This window comes from Nymphaea colorata, unplaced genomic scaffold (genome assembly GCF_008831285.2).
Source record: "Nymphaea colorata isolate Beijing-Zhang1983 unplaced genomic scaffold, ASM883128v2 scaffold0133, whole genome shotgun sequence".
NCBI lineage: Eukaryota > Viridiplantae > Streptophyta > Magnoliopsida > Nymphaeales > Nymphaeaceae > Nymphaea > Nymphaea colorata.
In genome coordinates, this window is record NW_022204639.1 from 7,501 (window position 1) to 25,000 (window position 17,500).

Genomic DNA, 17,500 nt, shown 5'->3' on the forward strand with positions numbered 1-17,500 from the left:
ATTGAGGATTCATCATCTCAATTGGTGAATTTACAGAAGAAGCTGAAGAAGCTGAGAATCAAGAACTCGTTTCAAACAATTTGCTTTTGGGGGAGAAAAAAGTATTCGATATGGTTAGAGCTGATCCGAATGATCAAAAAATGAGTAATCTTCAAATTGAAGAAATTAAGAAAAAGGTTCCTCGATGGTTATACAAACTGACTTCTGATTTGGATTTGAAGAAGAGGAGGGAGGAGGAGGAAAAGATGATCAGGAAGAATCCACAGAGGATCACGGGATTCGTTCAAGAAAAGCCAAACGTGTAGTAATTTATACTGACATGATACCGATGAGGATACTAATATCATTAATACCAATGATAATATCATCAATACTACCACTGATAATATCATTAATACCAATGATAATATCAATAATACTACTGATAATATCAGTAATACCACCGATAGTAATCAAGAAAAAATAGTGATGATCAAGTCGAAAAAGGTGATCAAAGAGGAAAAGGAAATGGTGATAAGCCAAAAGAAAAAGGGTGATCAAGCCAAAATGGTGATCAAAGAGGAAAAGGAAATGGTGATCAAGCAGAAGAACATGAAATGGCCTTGATACGTTACTCGCAACAATCAGATTTTCGTCGTGATATAATCAAAGGGTCGATGCGGGCTCAAAGACGTAAAACAGTCACTTGGAAATGTTTCAAACAGATGTACACTCCCCCCTTTTTTTTGACGAATAGACAAAACACCTTTGTTTTCTTTTGATATCTCAAGGATGATGAACCTCATTTTAGGAATTGGATGGAGGAAAAAAGCCCAAAAATACAAACATCTGATTATGTGGGTGAAGGGGCAAAAGAGAAAGAGAAAATGGAGAAAGAACACGAAGAGGAGTATAAAAGAAAAGAGGATAAAAGACAGGAGGAGGAACGGATAGCAATAGCAGAAACTTGGGATAATATTATATTTGCTCAAGCATAAGGAGTTCCATATTAGTAACCCACTCGATTCTCGAAAATACATCATATTACCTCATTGATAATAGTTAAAATATTGGTCGTATGTTATTATTTCAATTCCCTGAGTGGTATGAAGATTTGACCGAATGAGTAGGGAAATGCATGTCAAATGCACATATAATGGGTTCAATTACGGAAACAGAATTTCCAAAAGATTGGTTACAGACGGTATTCAGATAAAATCCTATTTCCTTTCTCTCTGAAACCTTGGCATAGAAAAAAGCTACGATCCCATCATAAGGATCTAAGAAAAAAACAAAAAAATTTCTGTTTTTTAACGATCTGGGGGATGGAAACAGAAGTCCCCTTTGGCTCTCCCCGAAAAAAACCTTTCTTTTTTGAACCCATTAATAAAACACTCGAAAAAAAAATTAGAAAAGTCAAAAAGACAGGTTTTTTCTTTCTAAGAATTATAAAAGACAACATAAAAGGTTTTCTAAAGATTCTCAACGAAAAAATAAGATGGATTATCAAAATAGTTCTATTTATAAAAAGAAAAGTGAAGAAACTCTTTTTCTTAGTGACGCGAGTCTATGACCCAAGTCAAAATGAAGAACCAAGTCAAAATGAGAAAGATTCCAAAAAAATCATCCATGAATCACCCATTATAATTGTATCCGGAGATTGGACAAATGATTCACTGATAGAAAGAAAAATTAATGATCTGGCTGATAAGACAACCAAAATCTGGGATCAAGTAGAAAAGATTAGAAAAGACAAGAAAAAAAAACCTCTAACTCCAGATATTGAGGATATAGATATTAGTACTAACAAGGGAAATTTTAGTAATAAAAGAACCGAATCACGGAAACATATTTTTCAAATATCTAAAAAAAGAAGAAGTGCCCCATTAATCTCTAAATGGAACTCTTTTATGAAATCTTTCATTGAAAGAATATACATGGGTATCCTTCTATGTATCACTAACATTTACAGGATCAATGCACAATTTTTTCTTGACTCAACAAAAAATACTTTAAATGGATACACTTACAATGACGAAATAAAGGAAAAGGATACTAATGAAACGAATCCAAATATAATTCCCTTCATTTCGACTGTAAAATCTCTTTCTACTTATACTACTAATATAAGTAGTGATAGTAATTCACCGATTTACTGCGACTTATCTTCTTTGTCTCAAGCCTATGTGTTTTACAAATTATTGCAAACCCAAGTTAGTAACAAATATAAGTCAGAATCCATATTTCATTACTACAGAACATATCCTTTTATTAAGGATAGAATAAAAGACTATTTCCATGACTATTTCCATACACGAGGAATATTTGATTCAGAATCAAAACACAAGAAACTGCGGAATTCTGGAATGAGTGAATGGAAAAACTGGTTAAAGAGCCATTATCAATACAATTTCTCCCATGACAAATGGTCTAGATTAGCACCTCTAAAATGGAGAAAGAAAGTCAATCAGCATTTTACGATTAAAAATAACGACTCACCAAAATTGGGTTCATATGAAGAAAAAGACCAATTAATTCATTCCGGTAAAAAGGATTATTATAAATATAAATTGGACTTATTGAAGAGTCCGAGTTGCGAAAAAAAAATTAAAAAACACTACAGATATGATCTTTTATCATATAAATATCTTAATTATGAAGATGTGAAAGACTCCAATATTTATGGATCACCATTACAAGTAAACAGGCACGGAGAGATTTCTAATTACAATACACATAAATACAAATCGTTTTATGCTACAACTATAAATGATAGCCTAGAAGATAAATATACAATTGATAGGGATCCAAATCTAGATAGAAAATATTTGGAATTGAGAATCACCAATTTTTACCCTAGAAACAATATTGAAACTAGGACTAGTACGGGTATCAGAACTTTCATTAATAAAAAAAAGAAAACTACTAAGACTGGGACCAATAAGAAAGATATTCTTTATCTTTATATCAGAATTCATCAAGAAATCCAAACAAAGCAAAAAGAGTTATTTTTTGATTGGATGGGAATGAATGAACAAATGTTAGATCATACTATATCGAATCTGCGCCCTTGGTTCTTACCAGAATTTGTGCCGCTTTACGATCGATATAAGACTAATCCGTGGATCATACCAATCAAATTGCTTCTATTTGATTTTCATGGAAACAAAACAAGCGATCTTTATATAGATCCAAAGGTGGAATCTAATCAAAAAGAAAGATTTAATCCAAAACCAAAAGTAGAATCTAATCAAAAGGGATATCTTGAATTAGAGAATGGGAACCGGGACGAGAAAGAACGACAGCACCAAGGAAATCTTATATCTGATATAAGAAACCAAAAAAAAGATGTTGGAGCAAATTCCGCGGGTTCAGATATTAAGAAACGCAGAAAGAAAAAGAAATTCAAGAGCAAGAAGGAAGCGGAACTAGACTTATTTTTGAAAAAATATTTTCTTTTTCAACTCCGATGGGGTGATTCTTTCAATCAAAGAATGACCAATAATATCAAGGTATATTGTCTACTGCTTAGACTTATGAATCCGAATGAAATTGCTATATCCTCTATTCAAAGAGGAGAAATGGGTCTAGATGTAATGCTGATTAATAAGGATTTGTCTCTTCCAGAATTGATAAAAAGGGGAATATTTATTGTTGAACCGGTTCGTTTGTCTATCAAATGGGATGGAATTTCGATTATGTATCAAACCATAGCTATTTCATTGACCCATAAGGTTCAGTACCAAACTAATCGAGGATACCAGGTAAAAAAACATATTGATAAGAATGACTTGAATGGCTCGATTGCACGACACGGAGGAGTGCGTGTGAATGGGGACAATAATAATTATGATTTGCTTGTTCCTGAACATATTTTATCTCCTAGCCATCGTAGAGAATTGAGAATTATAAGCCGTTTCAATTACCGAAATAGGAACCTTGTGAATAAGAATCCAGTATTTTGCAATAGAGCTAAGACTAATGCGCAGGGGTTTGAGAAATTTGTAAATAGGGATAAGCATTTTGATACAGATACAAATAACTCTCTAAAATGGAAAGTGTTTCTTTGGCCCACTCATCGATTAGAAGATTTAGCCTGTATGAATCGTTATTGGTTTGATACCAATAATGGGAGTCGTTTCAGTATGTCAAGGATCCATATGTATAAGCAATTTGGAATTCGCTGATGTTACAATCAATTTCCCTCTTTATCACGCGCCTGGTATATGAGAACATGCAAATAAATACATACCTTATGTTAGACTCTGATACACAAGATTCAGTCAGTTAGACTCTGATACACAAGATTCAGTCAGTTAGACTCTGATACACAAGATTCAGTCACATATCAATTGGACCTAGGAATGAATCGACAGAATCTTTTTAGGTCCCTTTCCCTTTCATTCTGTTTCGTGAGCCCAGGAATATACCATCCCTTTGTATCTGAATAAATTTATTGTTATTATTTATTCATATTCATTTTGATTTGTTTGATAGAAAAAAGAGTAATATATGAATCAATCCAGATTATTGTGTACACCAGAACAAAATAAATGGTATTATTATTCTTGATTGGGAAGATTTATATCCGTGGGAACAAAAAGAAAAAAAGAGAAGAATTTATTTGTATGGTAAAGAATTCGCCCATATCCGTTATTCCACAAGAAGAAAAAAGGGGTTCTGTTGAATTCCAAGTATTTAATTTTACCAATAAGATAGAGAGACTTACTTCACATTTGAAACTGCACAGAAGAGACTATTTATCTCAGAGGGGTCTGCGGAAAATTCTGGGGAAACGCCAACGACTGCTGGTTTATTTATCAAAGAAAAATCGAGTGCGTTATAGGGAATTAATTGGTCAATTGGGTATTCGAGAACCAAAAACTGGTTAGTTTGGAAATTCGTTTGAGTTATTCGGTTCATTAGATCTTGAATTTGGATGAACCTCGTTTCATTTTCAGGAATTCATGGAATAATGAATTGGGATCGGAGAAATGGAATAATGAATTGGAATCGGAGAATAAAAACATATGACTGTACCAGACGCAAGAAAAGACCTCCTCGTGGTCAATATGGGTCCTCACCACCCGTCAATGCATGGTGTTCTTCGACTCATTGTTACTCTAGATGGCGAAGATGTTATCGACTGTGAACCCATATTGGGTTATTTACACAGAGGAATGGAAAAAATTGCGGAAAACCGAACAATTATACAATATCTACCTTATGTAACACGTTGGGATTATTTAGCTACTATGTTCACGGAGGCAATAACCGTTAATGCACCTGAGGAATTGGGAAATATTCAAGTACCTAAAAGAGCCAGCTATATTAGGGTAATTATGCTGGAGTTGAGTCGTATAGCTTCGCATTTGTTATGGCTTGGACCTTTTATGGCCGATATCGGTGCGCAGACTCCTTTCTTCTATATTTTCAGAGAGAGGGAATTGTTATATGATCTATTCGAAGCTGCCACAGGTATGCGAATGATGCATAATTATTTCCGTATCGGGGGGTAGCTGCTGATTTACCTCATGGCTGGATAGATAAATGTTTAGATTTCTGCGATTATTTTTTAACGGGAGTTGTTGAATATCAAAAGCTTATTACGCGCAATCCCATCTTTTTGGAACGAGTTGAAGGGGTAGGTTTTATTGGGGGAGAGGAAGCCATAAATTGGGGTTTATCAGGACCAATGCTACGAGCTTCCGGAATCCAATGGGACCTTCGTAAAGTCGATCGGTATGAGTGTTATGATGAATTCGATTGGGAAGTCCAATGGCAAAAAGAAGGAGACTCATTAGCTCGTTATTTAGTAAGAATTGGCGAAATGACGGAATCCATCAAAATTATTCAACAGGCTCTGGAAGGAATTCCGGGGGGACCTTATGAAAATTTAGAATTCCGACGCTTTGCTGGAACAAAAGATTCAGAATTGAACGACTTTGAATATCGATTCATTAGTAAAAAGCCTTCTCCCAGTTTTGAATTGTCAAAACAAGAACTTTATGTGAGAGTAGAAGCCCCAAAGGGAGAATTAGGTATTTTTCTGATAGGAGATAATAGTGTTTTTCCTTGGAGATGGAAAATACGTCCACCCGGTTTCATCAATTTGCAAATTCTTCCTCAGCTAGTTAAAAGAATGAAATTGGCTGATATTATGACAATACTAGGTAGTATAGATATCATTATGGGAGAAGTTGATCGTTGAAATGATAATTGAAGAAGCACAAGCTATCAATTCTTTTTTCAGATCGGAATCCTCAAAAGAGGCCTATGGGCTCATATGGTTACTTGTACCTATTGTTACTCTTGTATTGGGAATCACAATAGGGGTATTAGTAATTGTGTGGCTAGAAAGAAAAATATCTGCAGGGATACAACGACGAATTGGTCCTGAGTATGCCGGCCCCCTGGGCATTCTTCAAGCTCTAGCGGATGGGGTCAAACTACTTTTCAAAGAAGATCTTCTTCCATCTAGAGGAGATATTCGTTTATTTAGTGTCGGCCCATCCGTAGCGGTCGTATCAATTCTACTGAGTTATTCAGTAATTCCCTTTGGCCATCACCTTGTACTAACCGATCTCAGTATAGGTGTTTCTCTATGGATCGCTATTTCAAGTATTGCCCCTATCGGACTTCTTATGTCCGGATATGGATCAAATAATAAATATTCCTTTTCAGGTGGTTTACGAGCTGCTGCTCAATCTATAAGTTATGAAATACCGTTAACTCCATGTGTGTTATCAATATCTCTACGTGTGATTCGTTGGAATACGCACTCCTACCTCTTTCTTTGCTTTTTCTAGGAAAGAAGTTGGTTGATTGAATATATAGATAGAACTCTTTTTTATTCATCACTGGGATCTATGAACTAAACCAGATAGTTATATGAGTGAAACAAAACTGCTTATGAATTCGCAGTAAGAAGATCGAGTCTCATTACCTACGTACGAGAGTAAAGTGGAGCTAAACATAAGCAGCGGAAGCTGTTTACCCCAAGTATCGATTAGCCATCAGGACTTGAAGCGGGCGCAAAAGATCAACTGTATGGAATTTTTACTCTTGTATTTATTACCATACCGAGGATCCACCAAAACTGAGTGGACGGTTAGGAACACCAAGGTACACAAAAGATTAGTAATGGAGATAATGTAACGTATCCAAACGGATATTTTGACATTACATAAAAGGAGTCATAATGAGGGCTTGAAGTTGGTAGAAATGATCAAAAAGTACTTCCCCGTGATCCCGATCCAGAGTATAGCTCCTATCCACTGATTTAAAAATAACTATCAGGAACGAAGTAATCCTTTATTTATATAGTATAGTCCTTCTGAGAAAGAAGAGAAGAACAGGAAGGAAAAATGGATTGACTATTTATTGTATCTTATGGAAAGATCGAGTTAAGTTATTACTGAACAAGAAACTCAGCAAAAAGAATAAAGGATGAGATGGATTCAGAAGTGTACTTTTTATTGTTATTATCTTATCGCGGACAGAATCCCACTGGTCTATTCACTTATGAGCATTTTGATTCATCTTTCTTTTTTCCTATGGTATGCCGATGTAATACCGAAGCATACCTTAGATTATTCGTGACCATTGAGGAGCCGTATGAAGCTGAGGTCTCATGTACGGTTCTGGAATAGAGATGGGAACAGTGATGTTATCATCGACTATGATTATCTAACAGTTCAAGTACGGTTGATATAGTTGAGGCGCAGTCAAAATATGGTTTTTGGGGGGTGGAAATCTTTGGCGTCAACCTATAGGGTTCATAGTTTTTATAATTTCTTCACTAGCAGAATGCGAGAGATTGCCCTTGATTTACCGGAAGCCGAGGAGGAATTAGTAGCAGGTTATCAAACTGAATATTCAGGTATCAAATTTGGTTTATTTTATGTTGCTTCTTACCTCAATTTACTAGTTTCTTCATTATTCGTAACAGTTCTGTACTTGGAGGGTGGAATCTTCCTATTCCATATATACCAATTACTGAACTTTTCGAAATAAATAAAACTAGTGAAGTCTTTGGAACAACCAATTAGTCTCCTCATTACATTAGCTAAAGCTTATTTGTTCCTGTTCATTCCTATCTCAACCAGATGGACTTTACCTAGGCTGAGAATGGATCAACTATTAAATCTTGGGTGGAAATCTCTTTTACCTATTGCTCTCGGTAATCTATTATTGACAACTTCTTCCCAACTTGTTTCGCTATAACAGAATAGATATTCCAGATTCTTATCCTCTCTCAAGCAAGGAAAAGAAACATCAAATTATTCATGGATATTCACGATATATGTTTCCTATGGTGACTGGGTTCATGAATTATGGTCAACAGACAGTACGAGCTGCAAGATACATTGGTCAAAGTTTCATGATTACCTTATCTCACGCAAATCGTTTACCTGTAACTATTCAATATCCTTATGAAAAATCGATCACATCAGAGCGTTTCCGTGGGCGAATCCACTTTGAATTTGATAAATGCATTGCTTGTGAAGTATGTGTTCGCGTATGTCCGATAGATCTACCTGTTGTTGATTGGCGATTAGAAACAGATATTAGAAAGAAACGATTGCTTAATTATAGTATTGATTTCGGAATCTGTATATTTTGTGGTAATTGCGTGGAGTATTGCCCCACAAACTGTTTATCAATGACTGAAGAATATGAACTTTCCACCTACGATCGTCACGAATTAAATTATAATCAAATTGCTTTGGGTCGGTTACCAATGTCTGTAATTGGAGATTACACAGTTCGAACAATTATGAACTCAACTCCAATAAAAATATCTATGGAGAAACCCCTTGATTCAAGAACGATTACCAATTAAATTAAAAATAAGACTAAGTTTTGATCAAAAGTAGGTAAGTTTCTTTCATGTCAGACAAAGAATAACTAGATTTGTGAGGATTATAACTACTTTTTGAATATATAAATATATATAGCCATTATAGCCATAGCCCTTATTTGTTTAATTAAAAATATGAAATTACGAACTCTGTTTCGACTAAAGACAAAAGCAAGATTGGCCCGTTCAATTGATTAACTCAATCTACATAAACCCACACCACGCTGGGGTAAGAACTATTAGATATAAAAAAGGGTAACCCACTTTTTCCCGACCAGTAAGATCATGAGATATTTTGACTTATTTATCGCTTATTTAACACATAATGGATTTACCTGCGCCAATACATGATATTCTTTTAGTATCTCTGGGATCAGGTCTTATAGTAGGAGGTCTAGGAGTGGTATTACTTACCAATCCAATTTATTCTGCCTTTTCCTTGGGATTGGTTCTTGTTTGTATATCTTTATTTTATATTCCATCGAACTCTTATTTTGTAGCTGCTGCGCAGCTACTTATTTACGTGGGAGCCATAAATGTCTTAATCTTATTTGCTGTGATGTTTATGAATGGTTCAGAATATTACAATTCTTTTCATTTTTGGACTGTCGGAGATGGATTCACTTCGCTAGTTTGTACAAGTATTTTTTTTTCACTAATTGCTACTATCCCAAACACGTCATGGTACGGGATTATTTGGACTACAAGATCAAACCAGATCATAGAACAGGACCTGACAAGTAATGTTCAACAGATTGGGATTCATTTATCAACAGATTTTTATCTTCCATTTGAACTGATTTCTATAATCCTTTTAGTTTCCTTAGTGGGCGCAATTGCTATGGCTCGCCGGGAATAGATACTTAGAATTGGAAATAACAAACCAACCAAATAAAATAAAGCAACCTCCGTGTAATTGTTATCGCATCTATCTGTCCACCCTAAATTGGAATATTGTTCATGAGACATATTTCAAAGTTTTTGTTAGTTCGACGACCCATTTCAGTGTCTTTTTTGGTACTGTATTTCTTATATATATTATATGGATTGATAATTGAATTAGATTCAGTAGAATCTTCTCATTTAATTAATCGAATCAGTTGAATTGTTGTTTATATTGAAATGAATCGAGATTGACGAGGAGTTGGTCAATGATGCTCGAGCATGTACTTGTTTTGAGTGCCTATTTATTTTCTATTGGTATCTATGGATTGATCACAAGTCGAAACATGGTTAGAGCACTTATGTGTCTTGAACTTATACTGAATGCTGTTAATATGAATCTCATAACATTTTCTGATTTATTTGATAGTCGCCAATTAAAGGGAGACGTTTTCTCGATCTTTGTTATCGCTATTGCAGCCGCCGAAGCAGCTATTGGACCAGCTATTGTTTCTTCGATCTATCGTAACAGAAAATCAACTCGTATCAATCAATCAAATTTATTGAATAAATAAAAATAGTCGGTAGTCGGAACCTTTACTCAAATAAAATATATAAAGACATATACGTTATGTCACTCTGTAGAAGTAAATAGACACTCGACTCACGTTATGGATCAATGGATCATAAGCATGGATTAGGAATAAGAGTACAATAAATTTTATACGTTTTCTTTCTTTATTATATATAACTATAATTCATTTATAGATTAGCAAAACGTGTATTGACTGATATGACCATGTTTGATGAAAGATAAGAGATCAAAGTATCTTGGGCCTATCTCATGAACAGATCAGAAATAGATTTCTAACAAAACTTTATGGTCTAATCACCGATTCGTCTGGTGCCAAAATATTTAATCATTTACTAAAGCTACCAGACCGAAAATTTATGACGTTCCAAAAAAAATTAATAGATCTAATGTCACACTCAGTAAAGATTTATGATACATGTATAGGGTGTACCCAATGCGTACGAGCGTGTCCTACAGATGTCCTGGAAATGATACCCTGGGACGGATGTAAAGCTAAGCAAATTGCTTCCGCACCAAGAACGGAGGACTGTGTAGGTTGTAAGAGATGTGAATCTGCTTGTCCAACGGATTTCTTAAGTATACGGGTTTATTTATGGCATGAGACAACCCGTAGCATGGGTCTAGCTTATTAATACGTTACAAAAAACTCCCCTTGAATCCATTTGATTCCTCTTTACCGACAAAAACCCGTACTCGATAAATAAAAAAATCCGAGCGCGGGTTTTTCTGGTCAAATCAAAGTGTATTTTGTCTTTACTATGAGTGATTTTTATTGGTTAACAATCATTGTTGTTTTGCCCATATCCGCGGGTTCCTTAATTGCTCTTTTCCCTCATAGAGGAAATAAGGTAGTTCGATGGTATACTATCTGTATCTGCTTATTTGAACTCCTTCTAACGACCTACGTATTCTGTTATCATTTTAAATTGGACGATCCATTAATCCAATTGGAAGAAGACTTTAACTGGATAAATATTTTTGATTTTCACTGGAGACTCGGAATCGACGGACTTTCTATAGGACCCATTTTATTGACAGGATTTATCACTACTTTAGCTACTTCAGCGGCTTGGCCAGTTACCCGAAATTCGCGATTGTTCCATTTCCTGATGTTAGCAATGTACAGTGGTCAAATAGGATCATTTTCTTCTCGAGACCTCTTACTTTTTTTCATCATGTGGGAATTAGAATTAATTCCTGTTTACCTACTTTTATCCATGTGGGGAGGAAAGAAACGTCTGTACTCAGCTACAAAGTTCATTTTGTACACTGCAGGAGGTTCCATTTTTCTCTTAATGGGAGTTCTAGGTATGGGTTTATATGGTTCCAATGAACCAACATTAAATTTTGAAACATTAGCTAATCAATCGTATCCCGTGGCATTGGAAATAATATTTTATTTGGGTTTCCTTATTGCTTATGCTGTCAAATCACCGATCATACCTTTACATACATGGTTGCCAGATACCCATGGAGAGGCGCATTACAGTACATGTATGCTTCTAGCTGGAATCTTATTAAAAATGGGAGCATACGGGTTGGTTCGGGTCAATATGGAATTATTACCCCACGCCCATTCCATATTTTCTCCTTGGTTGATGATAGTAGGGACTATTCAAATAATCTATGCAGCTTTAACTTCTCTTGGTCAACGCAATTTAAAAAAGAGAATAGCCTATTCTTCCGTATCTCATATGGGTTTCATAATAATAGGAATTAGTTCTATAACCGATGCGGGACTCAATGGAGCTATTTTACAAATCATCTCTCATGGATTTATTGGTGCTGCACTTTTTTTCCTGGCAGGAACAAGTTATGATAGAATACGTCTTCGTTATCTTAACGAAATGGGGGGAATAGCTATACTAATGCCAAGAATCTTTACGATGTTCAGTAGCTTCTCAATGGCTTCTCTCGCATTACCAGGAATGAGTGGTTTTGTTGCAGAATTTGTGATATTTTTGGGAATAATTACTAGCCCAAAATACCTTGTAATGTCAAAAATACTAATTACTTTTGTAATGGCAATTGGAATGATATTAACTCCTATTTATTCATTATCTATGTCACGCCAGATGTTCTATGGATACAGGTTATTCAATGTTCCCAAGTCTCACTTTGTGGATTCTGGACCACGAGAAATCTTTATTTTGATGTGTATCCTTTTACCTATAATAGGTATTGGTATTTATCCAGATTTCGTTCTTTCACTATCAGTTGACAAGGTAGAAACTATTCTATCTAATTACTTTCATGGGTAGCTTTCATGGATGGATTTTTTTATGGTTATGGGCAGCACAGAAGATCCAATCCAATAATCCTGCACTGCTGTTTACAAACAAATCAATCGTTGGCTAGACCAATCAAAAGGAAAAGAAGATTTTTCCTTCTATCAAGTCAAAAATGCAATTAAATGAAGGAAATTGTAATCAGAAATATCTGTAGTTTTTATTATTTAACTACAGATATTTCTGATTACATATATATCTTTACCTTATACATATAATGTATAAATGAGATAATAATATTATGTTAATAATTTATGGTATATGAGAGGGGTATATGAGAATGAAAGGGTATGTGTACAATCTTTCTATGTATTCTGCAGTTTTTTTCTTCAATTAGATGTTTAATGTGAATGAACCATACTATGTAGCCCTCTTCCTAATAGATTGACCCCAAAATAGCAGATCCAAATTATAAGAAATCCCATAGAAGCCACAATTGCTGAATTTGCACCTTGGCAAACTTTTATTTGTTCTAGTATGTAATAAATCGCGAATACGGTCCAAGTAATAAATGCCCAGGTTTCTTTGGGGTCCCAATTCAATAAGATCCCCATGCCTCATTAGCCCATACTGCTCCTGAAAGAATACCTATAGTTAAAAGGGTAAACCCAAGCCAATGACACGATAACTCCAAGAATCCAATCGCTGAGTCAATTGATACCTGTGATAATTTCTAAACGAAAATTCACGTATTGGGTCTCATCAAAAGAAATGAACTAATAATAATGATTGGTTTTACCGAAATATCTATCTTTCTTCTAAACGTAATGACCAGGAGAGTTATGGATAATAATGATCCACATAAAAGAGCTGCATAGCTCAACAACATCATACTTACGTGCATCATTAACCAACGGGATTGGAGAGCAGCACTAATATTGCGGATTGATGCATTTTAGTTAAAGACCCGAAGTGGCAAAGCCTTGGGTTAAAATAGCGCTTGGGGCGGTTATTTTACTGAAAAAATTCTTATAGTTTCTAAAATATGGAACTATATGAATAAGGGAGAAACTCCATGAAAGGAACATTAATGATTCATATAGATCACTTAATGGTACATGTCCCGAATAAATCCAACGAGTAACTAATAATCCTGTTATACAGAAAAAAGTAGCTATCATGCCTTTTTCTGACGAATCACATAGTCCTACAATTTCATAGACCAAGGTCATCAGATGAGTAGGAATCACAATTGAAATGATCGAAAAAGATATGTGAGTTAATATATGTTCTAAAGTTGCAATATCATAAACAATCATTTTTGTTTTTATAGTTATAAAAAAAGGGAACCTTCCTTAATTACCGAATGTAAATATGGTATCGAATTAAAGGATCCGTTGTGTCCTTTTTTGTTTTAGAGAATGCCGCCACTCGGACTCGAACCGAGATGCTCTAGCACTGCTTCCTAAGAACAGCGTGTCTACCGATTTCACCATGGCGGCTTGTTCGAAGTAATACTAACTCATGCATATTCAATCGTCGATATGAGAGGTTCAATGCAATTGCAATAGATGATTATTGAATCAATCGAAGAATAGCCATTCAAGTCAATATTTGAAGTTCCATAATTGTTACTAGCTTACCTTAAGCTTAGTAATAGTGAATCGATGGGGAAAATAGTGAATCGATGGGGAAAATGGCAATCCCCATCTCGCAAATCATATAAAAAATGCACTCTATTCACTATATTGAACCTTGTATCTTGCGTCTAATAACGCCCTTTAAAACACAAATAGTGCCATTTTGAGGGCCCAATATATGATACAGAATCATTAATTTATCCAATCATTGATTGATGTTGATTTAGATCATTTGAAGGGTTTCTTATCACATTATTATTTATTCTTTGCTTTTTTTATTTCATTTTTTTTGTCGTACAAAAAACCTTTTGAATAACCGGTTAGGAAATGGATTTAGCTAAAGAAAAAGCTTTTACCGCTGCCCAATATCCCTTTCTCTTCCAAAAATTTCTACGAATATGCTTTTTTGATATAGAAGTACGTTTTTTTGGAACCGCCATGCAAAAATGAACTTTTCTAAGTTGAATGTGAAAGACATGTATTGTTCAAAATAGATCATTAATTCTTTCTTTCATATATCTATTATTTAGTTTATAGATTTTCTTCATAACATACAAATATGCGCATATAGCATATAATAGGGACTAAACTAAATTATTGCTAGGGACTCAAACTCAAGTTGGAGAATAAAAAGAAAGGAGATTCGATTCGCTAGGTATAACTCTCATAGAAAAAAATAGTTATCTTTTTTCTCTTTTTGAAGTATTCATTATCATTATTATTGCATACAATGAAATCTCAGAAGAAAGAAAATTGTACTAATTGTTTCATATCTCCATTCATTAGGATCGATGGTATCAACTACCGATGAAATCGACCCCCGCAGATAAATAATATAAAAGAAAAATAAATAAAATAAAAGGTTACAATTCCTATCTCAGTCTATTTCAAATAGACCATATATATAACCTACATATACCTACCGTCGTAATACATTTAATAACAATAACCAGAAATTAATTACCTACATGAGATAAAACAATAAGATTTTCTCTACCAATTGATCCCATTAAAGCATAGCGCCCCCACGATTCGAATAATACTTTTGGTTCAATGATCCATTACTTGAACATTACTTGAACTTGATTAAGGCAATTTAAGTAACCTTTACTTCACCTTCTTACTTCACCCATATGGGAGGTTACAAGGTATCATAGAATTTCCCACAAGTTCTGGTGGAAGCCAATCAATCAGTTTCAAATTAAATTTAAATTAGTTAATGATTTTGGATAAAAGATCTTGTTGGGTTGAGTTATTTGCGGATCTCATGATCCATATCAAAAGCTAATAATTACTTCACCCCTAGTATTAAGCAATAATTTGCTTAATTATATCATTTGACCAATTCAATTGTAACTCCTTGGGTCAAATTTTAAATAGTCGAGGAAGAGCGAGATTAATAAAAAGATATTCTTTTCGTATCCTTATTTGGTTTGTGTTAAAAAAAAAAATAAATAAGAACTGGTGATGAATGTGATTGGGAACAATAATTAATATAATTAATTAGAAGAAAATAGAGGAAAAGGTTTGATTTATTTTATTATTATGGTTATGGAACGCACATATCAATATGCATGGATTATACCTTTCGTTCCGCTTCTAGTTACTATGTTAATAGGATTGAACTCCTGCTTAATCGACAGCAACAAAAAATATTCGTCGTATATGGGCTTTTCCCGCTGTTTTATTGTTAAGTATAGTTATGGTCTTTTCCACTAAGCTGGCGATCCAGCAAATCAATGGTAGCTCAATTTATGAATATCTATGGTCTTGGAGCTATCACTAGTGATTTTTCCTTAGAATTCGGCTACTTGATTGATCCACTTACTTCTATTATGTCGATATTAATCACTACTGTTGGAATCCTGGTTTTATCTATAGTGATAATTATATGTCTCATGACCGAGGATATTGAGATTTTTTGCTTATATGAGTTTTTTCAATACAGCGATGCTGGGATTAGTTACTAGTCCCAATTTGATACAAATCCATATTTTTTGGGAACTAGTGGGAATGTGTTCCTATCTGTTAATAGGTTTTTGGTTTACCCGACCAATTGCAGCAAATGCCTGTCAAAAAGCGTTTGTGACCAATCGTGTGGGGGATTTTGGTTTATTATTAGGAATCCTAGGTTTTATTTAATAACAGGTAGTTTCGAATTTCAGGTTTATTCGAAATATTCAATGATTCGATCATTAATAACAATGAGATGAATTCCTCATTTGCTACGCTTTGTGCCTTTATTATTCCTCGGTGCAGTTGCTAAATCTGCGCAATTCCCACTTCATGTATGGTTACCTGATGCTATGGAGGGACCCATCCTATTTCGGCTCTGATACATGCGGCTACTATGGTTAGCCGCAGGAATTTTTTTGTAGCTCGGCTTCTTCCTCTTTTCATAGCCATACCTTACATAATGAATTCATATCTTTGATAGGTGTAATAACGGTACTATTAGGAGCTACCTTAGCTCTTGCTCAAAGAGATATTAAGAGAAGTTTAGCTTATTCCACGATGTCTCAATTGGGATACATTATGTTAGCTTTGGGTATAGGTTCTTATCGAGCCGCTTTATTCCATTTGATCACTCATGCTTATTCTAAAGCATTATTGTTTTTAGGGTCTGGATCAATCATTCATTCCATGGAACCCATTATTGGGTATTCTCCGACTAAGAGTCAGAACATGGTTCTTATGGGCGGTTTAACTAAATATATGCCAATTACAAAAACAACTTTTTTTTTAGGTACACTTTCTCTTTGTGGTATTCCACCCCTCGCTTGTTTTTGGTCCAAAGACGAATTCTTAATGATAGTTGGTTGTATTCACCGATTTTTTGCGATAATAGCTTTCTACACAGCAGGATTAACTGCATTTTATATGTTTCGTATGTATTTACTTACTTTCGAAGGGCATTTACGTAGTCATTTTCAAAATTACAGCGGACACACAAATAGTTCCTTCTATTCAATATCCATATGGGGGCAAGAAGGTTCCAAACCTGTTAGCAGCAATTTGCTTTTAACAACAAGGAATAATAATGACAAGTCCTCCTTTTCCAATTGCTCGTTTTCTAATACATATAAAATTGCCGGTTATGTAAGAACCATGCGATCATCTTTTAGTACTCATTTTTTCAAAAAAGACTCTCATACTTTACTATATCCGCATGAATCGGACAATACCATGTTATTTCCCCTGCTTATATTGGCCATATTTACTTTGTTCGTTGGATGCATAGGAATTAATTTCGGGCACGAAGTAATGGAGGTTGACATATTATCAAAATGGTTAACCCATCGATGAAACTTTT

The 17,500-nt window shown here is 34.6% G+C and overlaps 1 protein-coding gene and 2 pseudogenes across 1 annotated transcript; all 3 read left to right on the top strand.

The window, feature by feature from the left end:
• Positions 1 to 5,009: 5,009 nt before the first annotated feature.
• On the top strand, positions 5,010 to 7,424 carry LOC126409348 (NAD(P)H-quinone oxidoreductase subunit H, chloroplastic-like; annotated as a pseudogene).
• An 829-nt stretch (positions 7,425 to 8,253) lies between these two features.
• LOC126409347 (NAD(P)H-quinone oxidoreductase chain 4, chloroplastic-like) lies at positions 8,254 to 12,807 on the top strand. The gene has a single exon (XM_050075388.1). The coding sequence runs from the start codon at positions 11,078 to 11,080 to the stop codon at positions 12,578 to 12,580; it is 1,503 nt and encodes a 500-aa protein (XP_049931345.1). The 5' UTR covers positions 8,254 to 11,077; the 3' UTR covers positions 12,581 to 12,807.
• Positions 12,808 to 15,738: 2,931 nt separating this feature from the next.
• The window catches only part of LOC126409346 (NAD(P)H-quinone oxidoreductase subunit 5, chloroplastic-like), a 2,336-nt pseudogene continuing 574 nt past the window's right edge, over positions 15,739 to 17,500 (top strand).

Excerpts from the sequence above, each read along its gene's own strand:
- LOC126409347 (XM_050075388.1), top strand. The coding sequence starts at position 11,078 with ATGAGTGATTTTTATTGGTTAACAATCATTGTTGTTTTGCCCATATCC.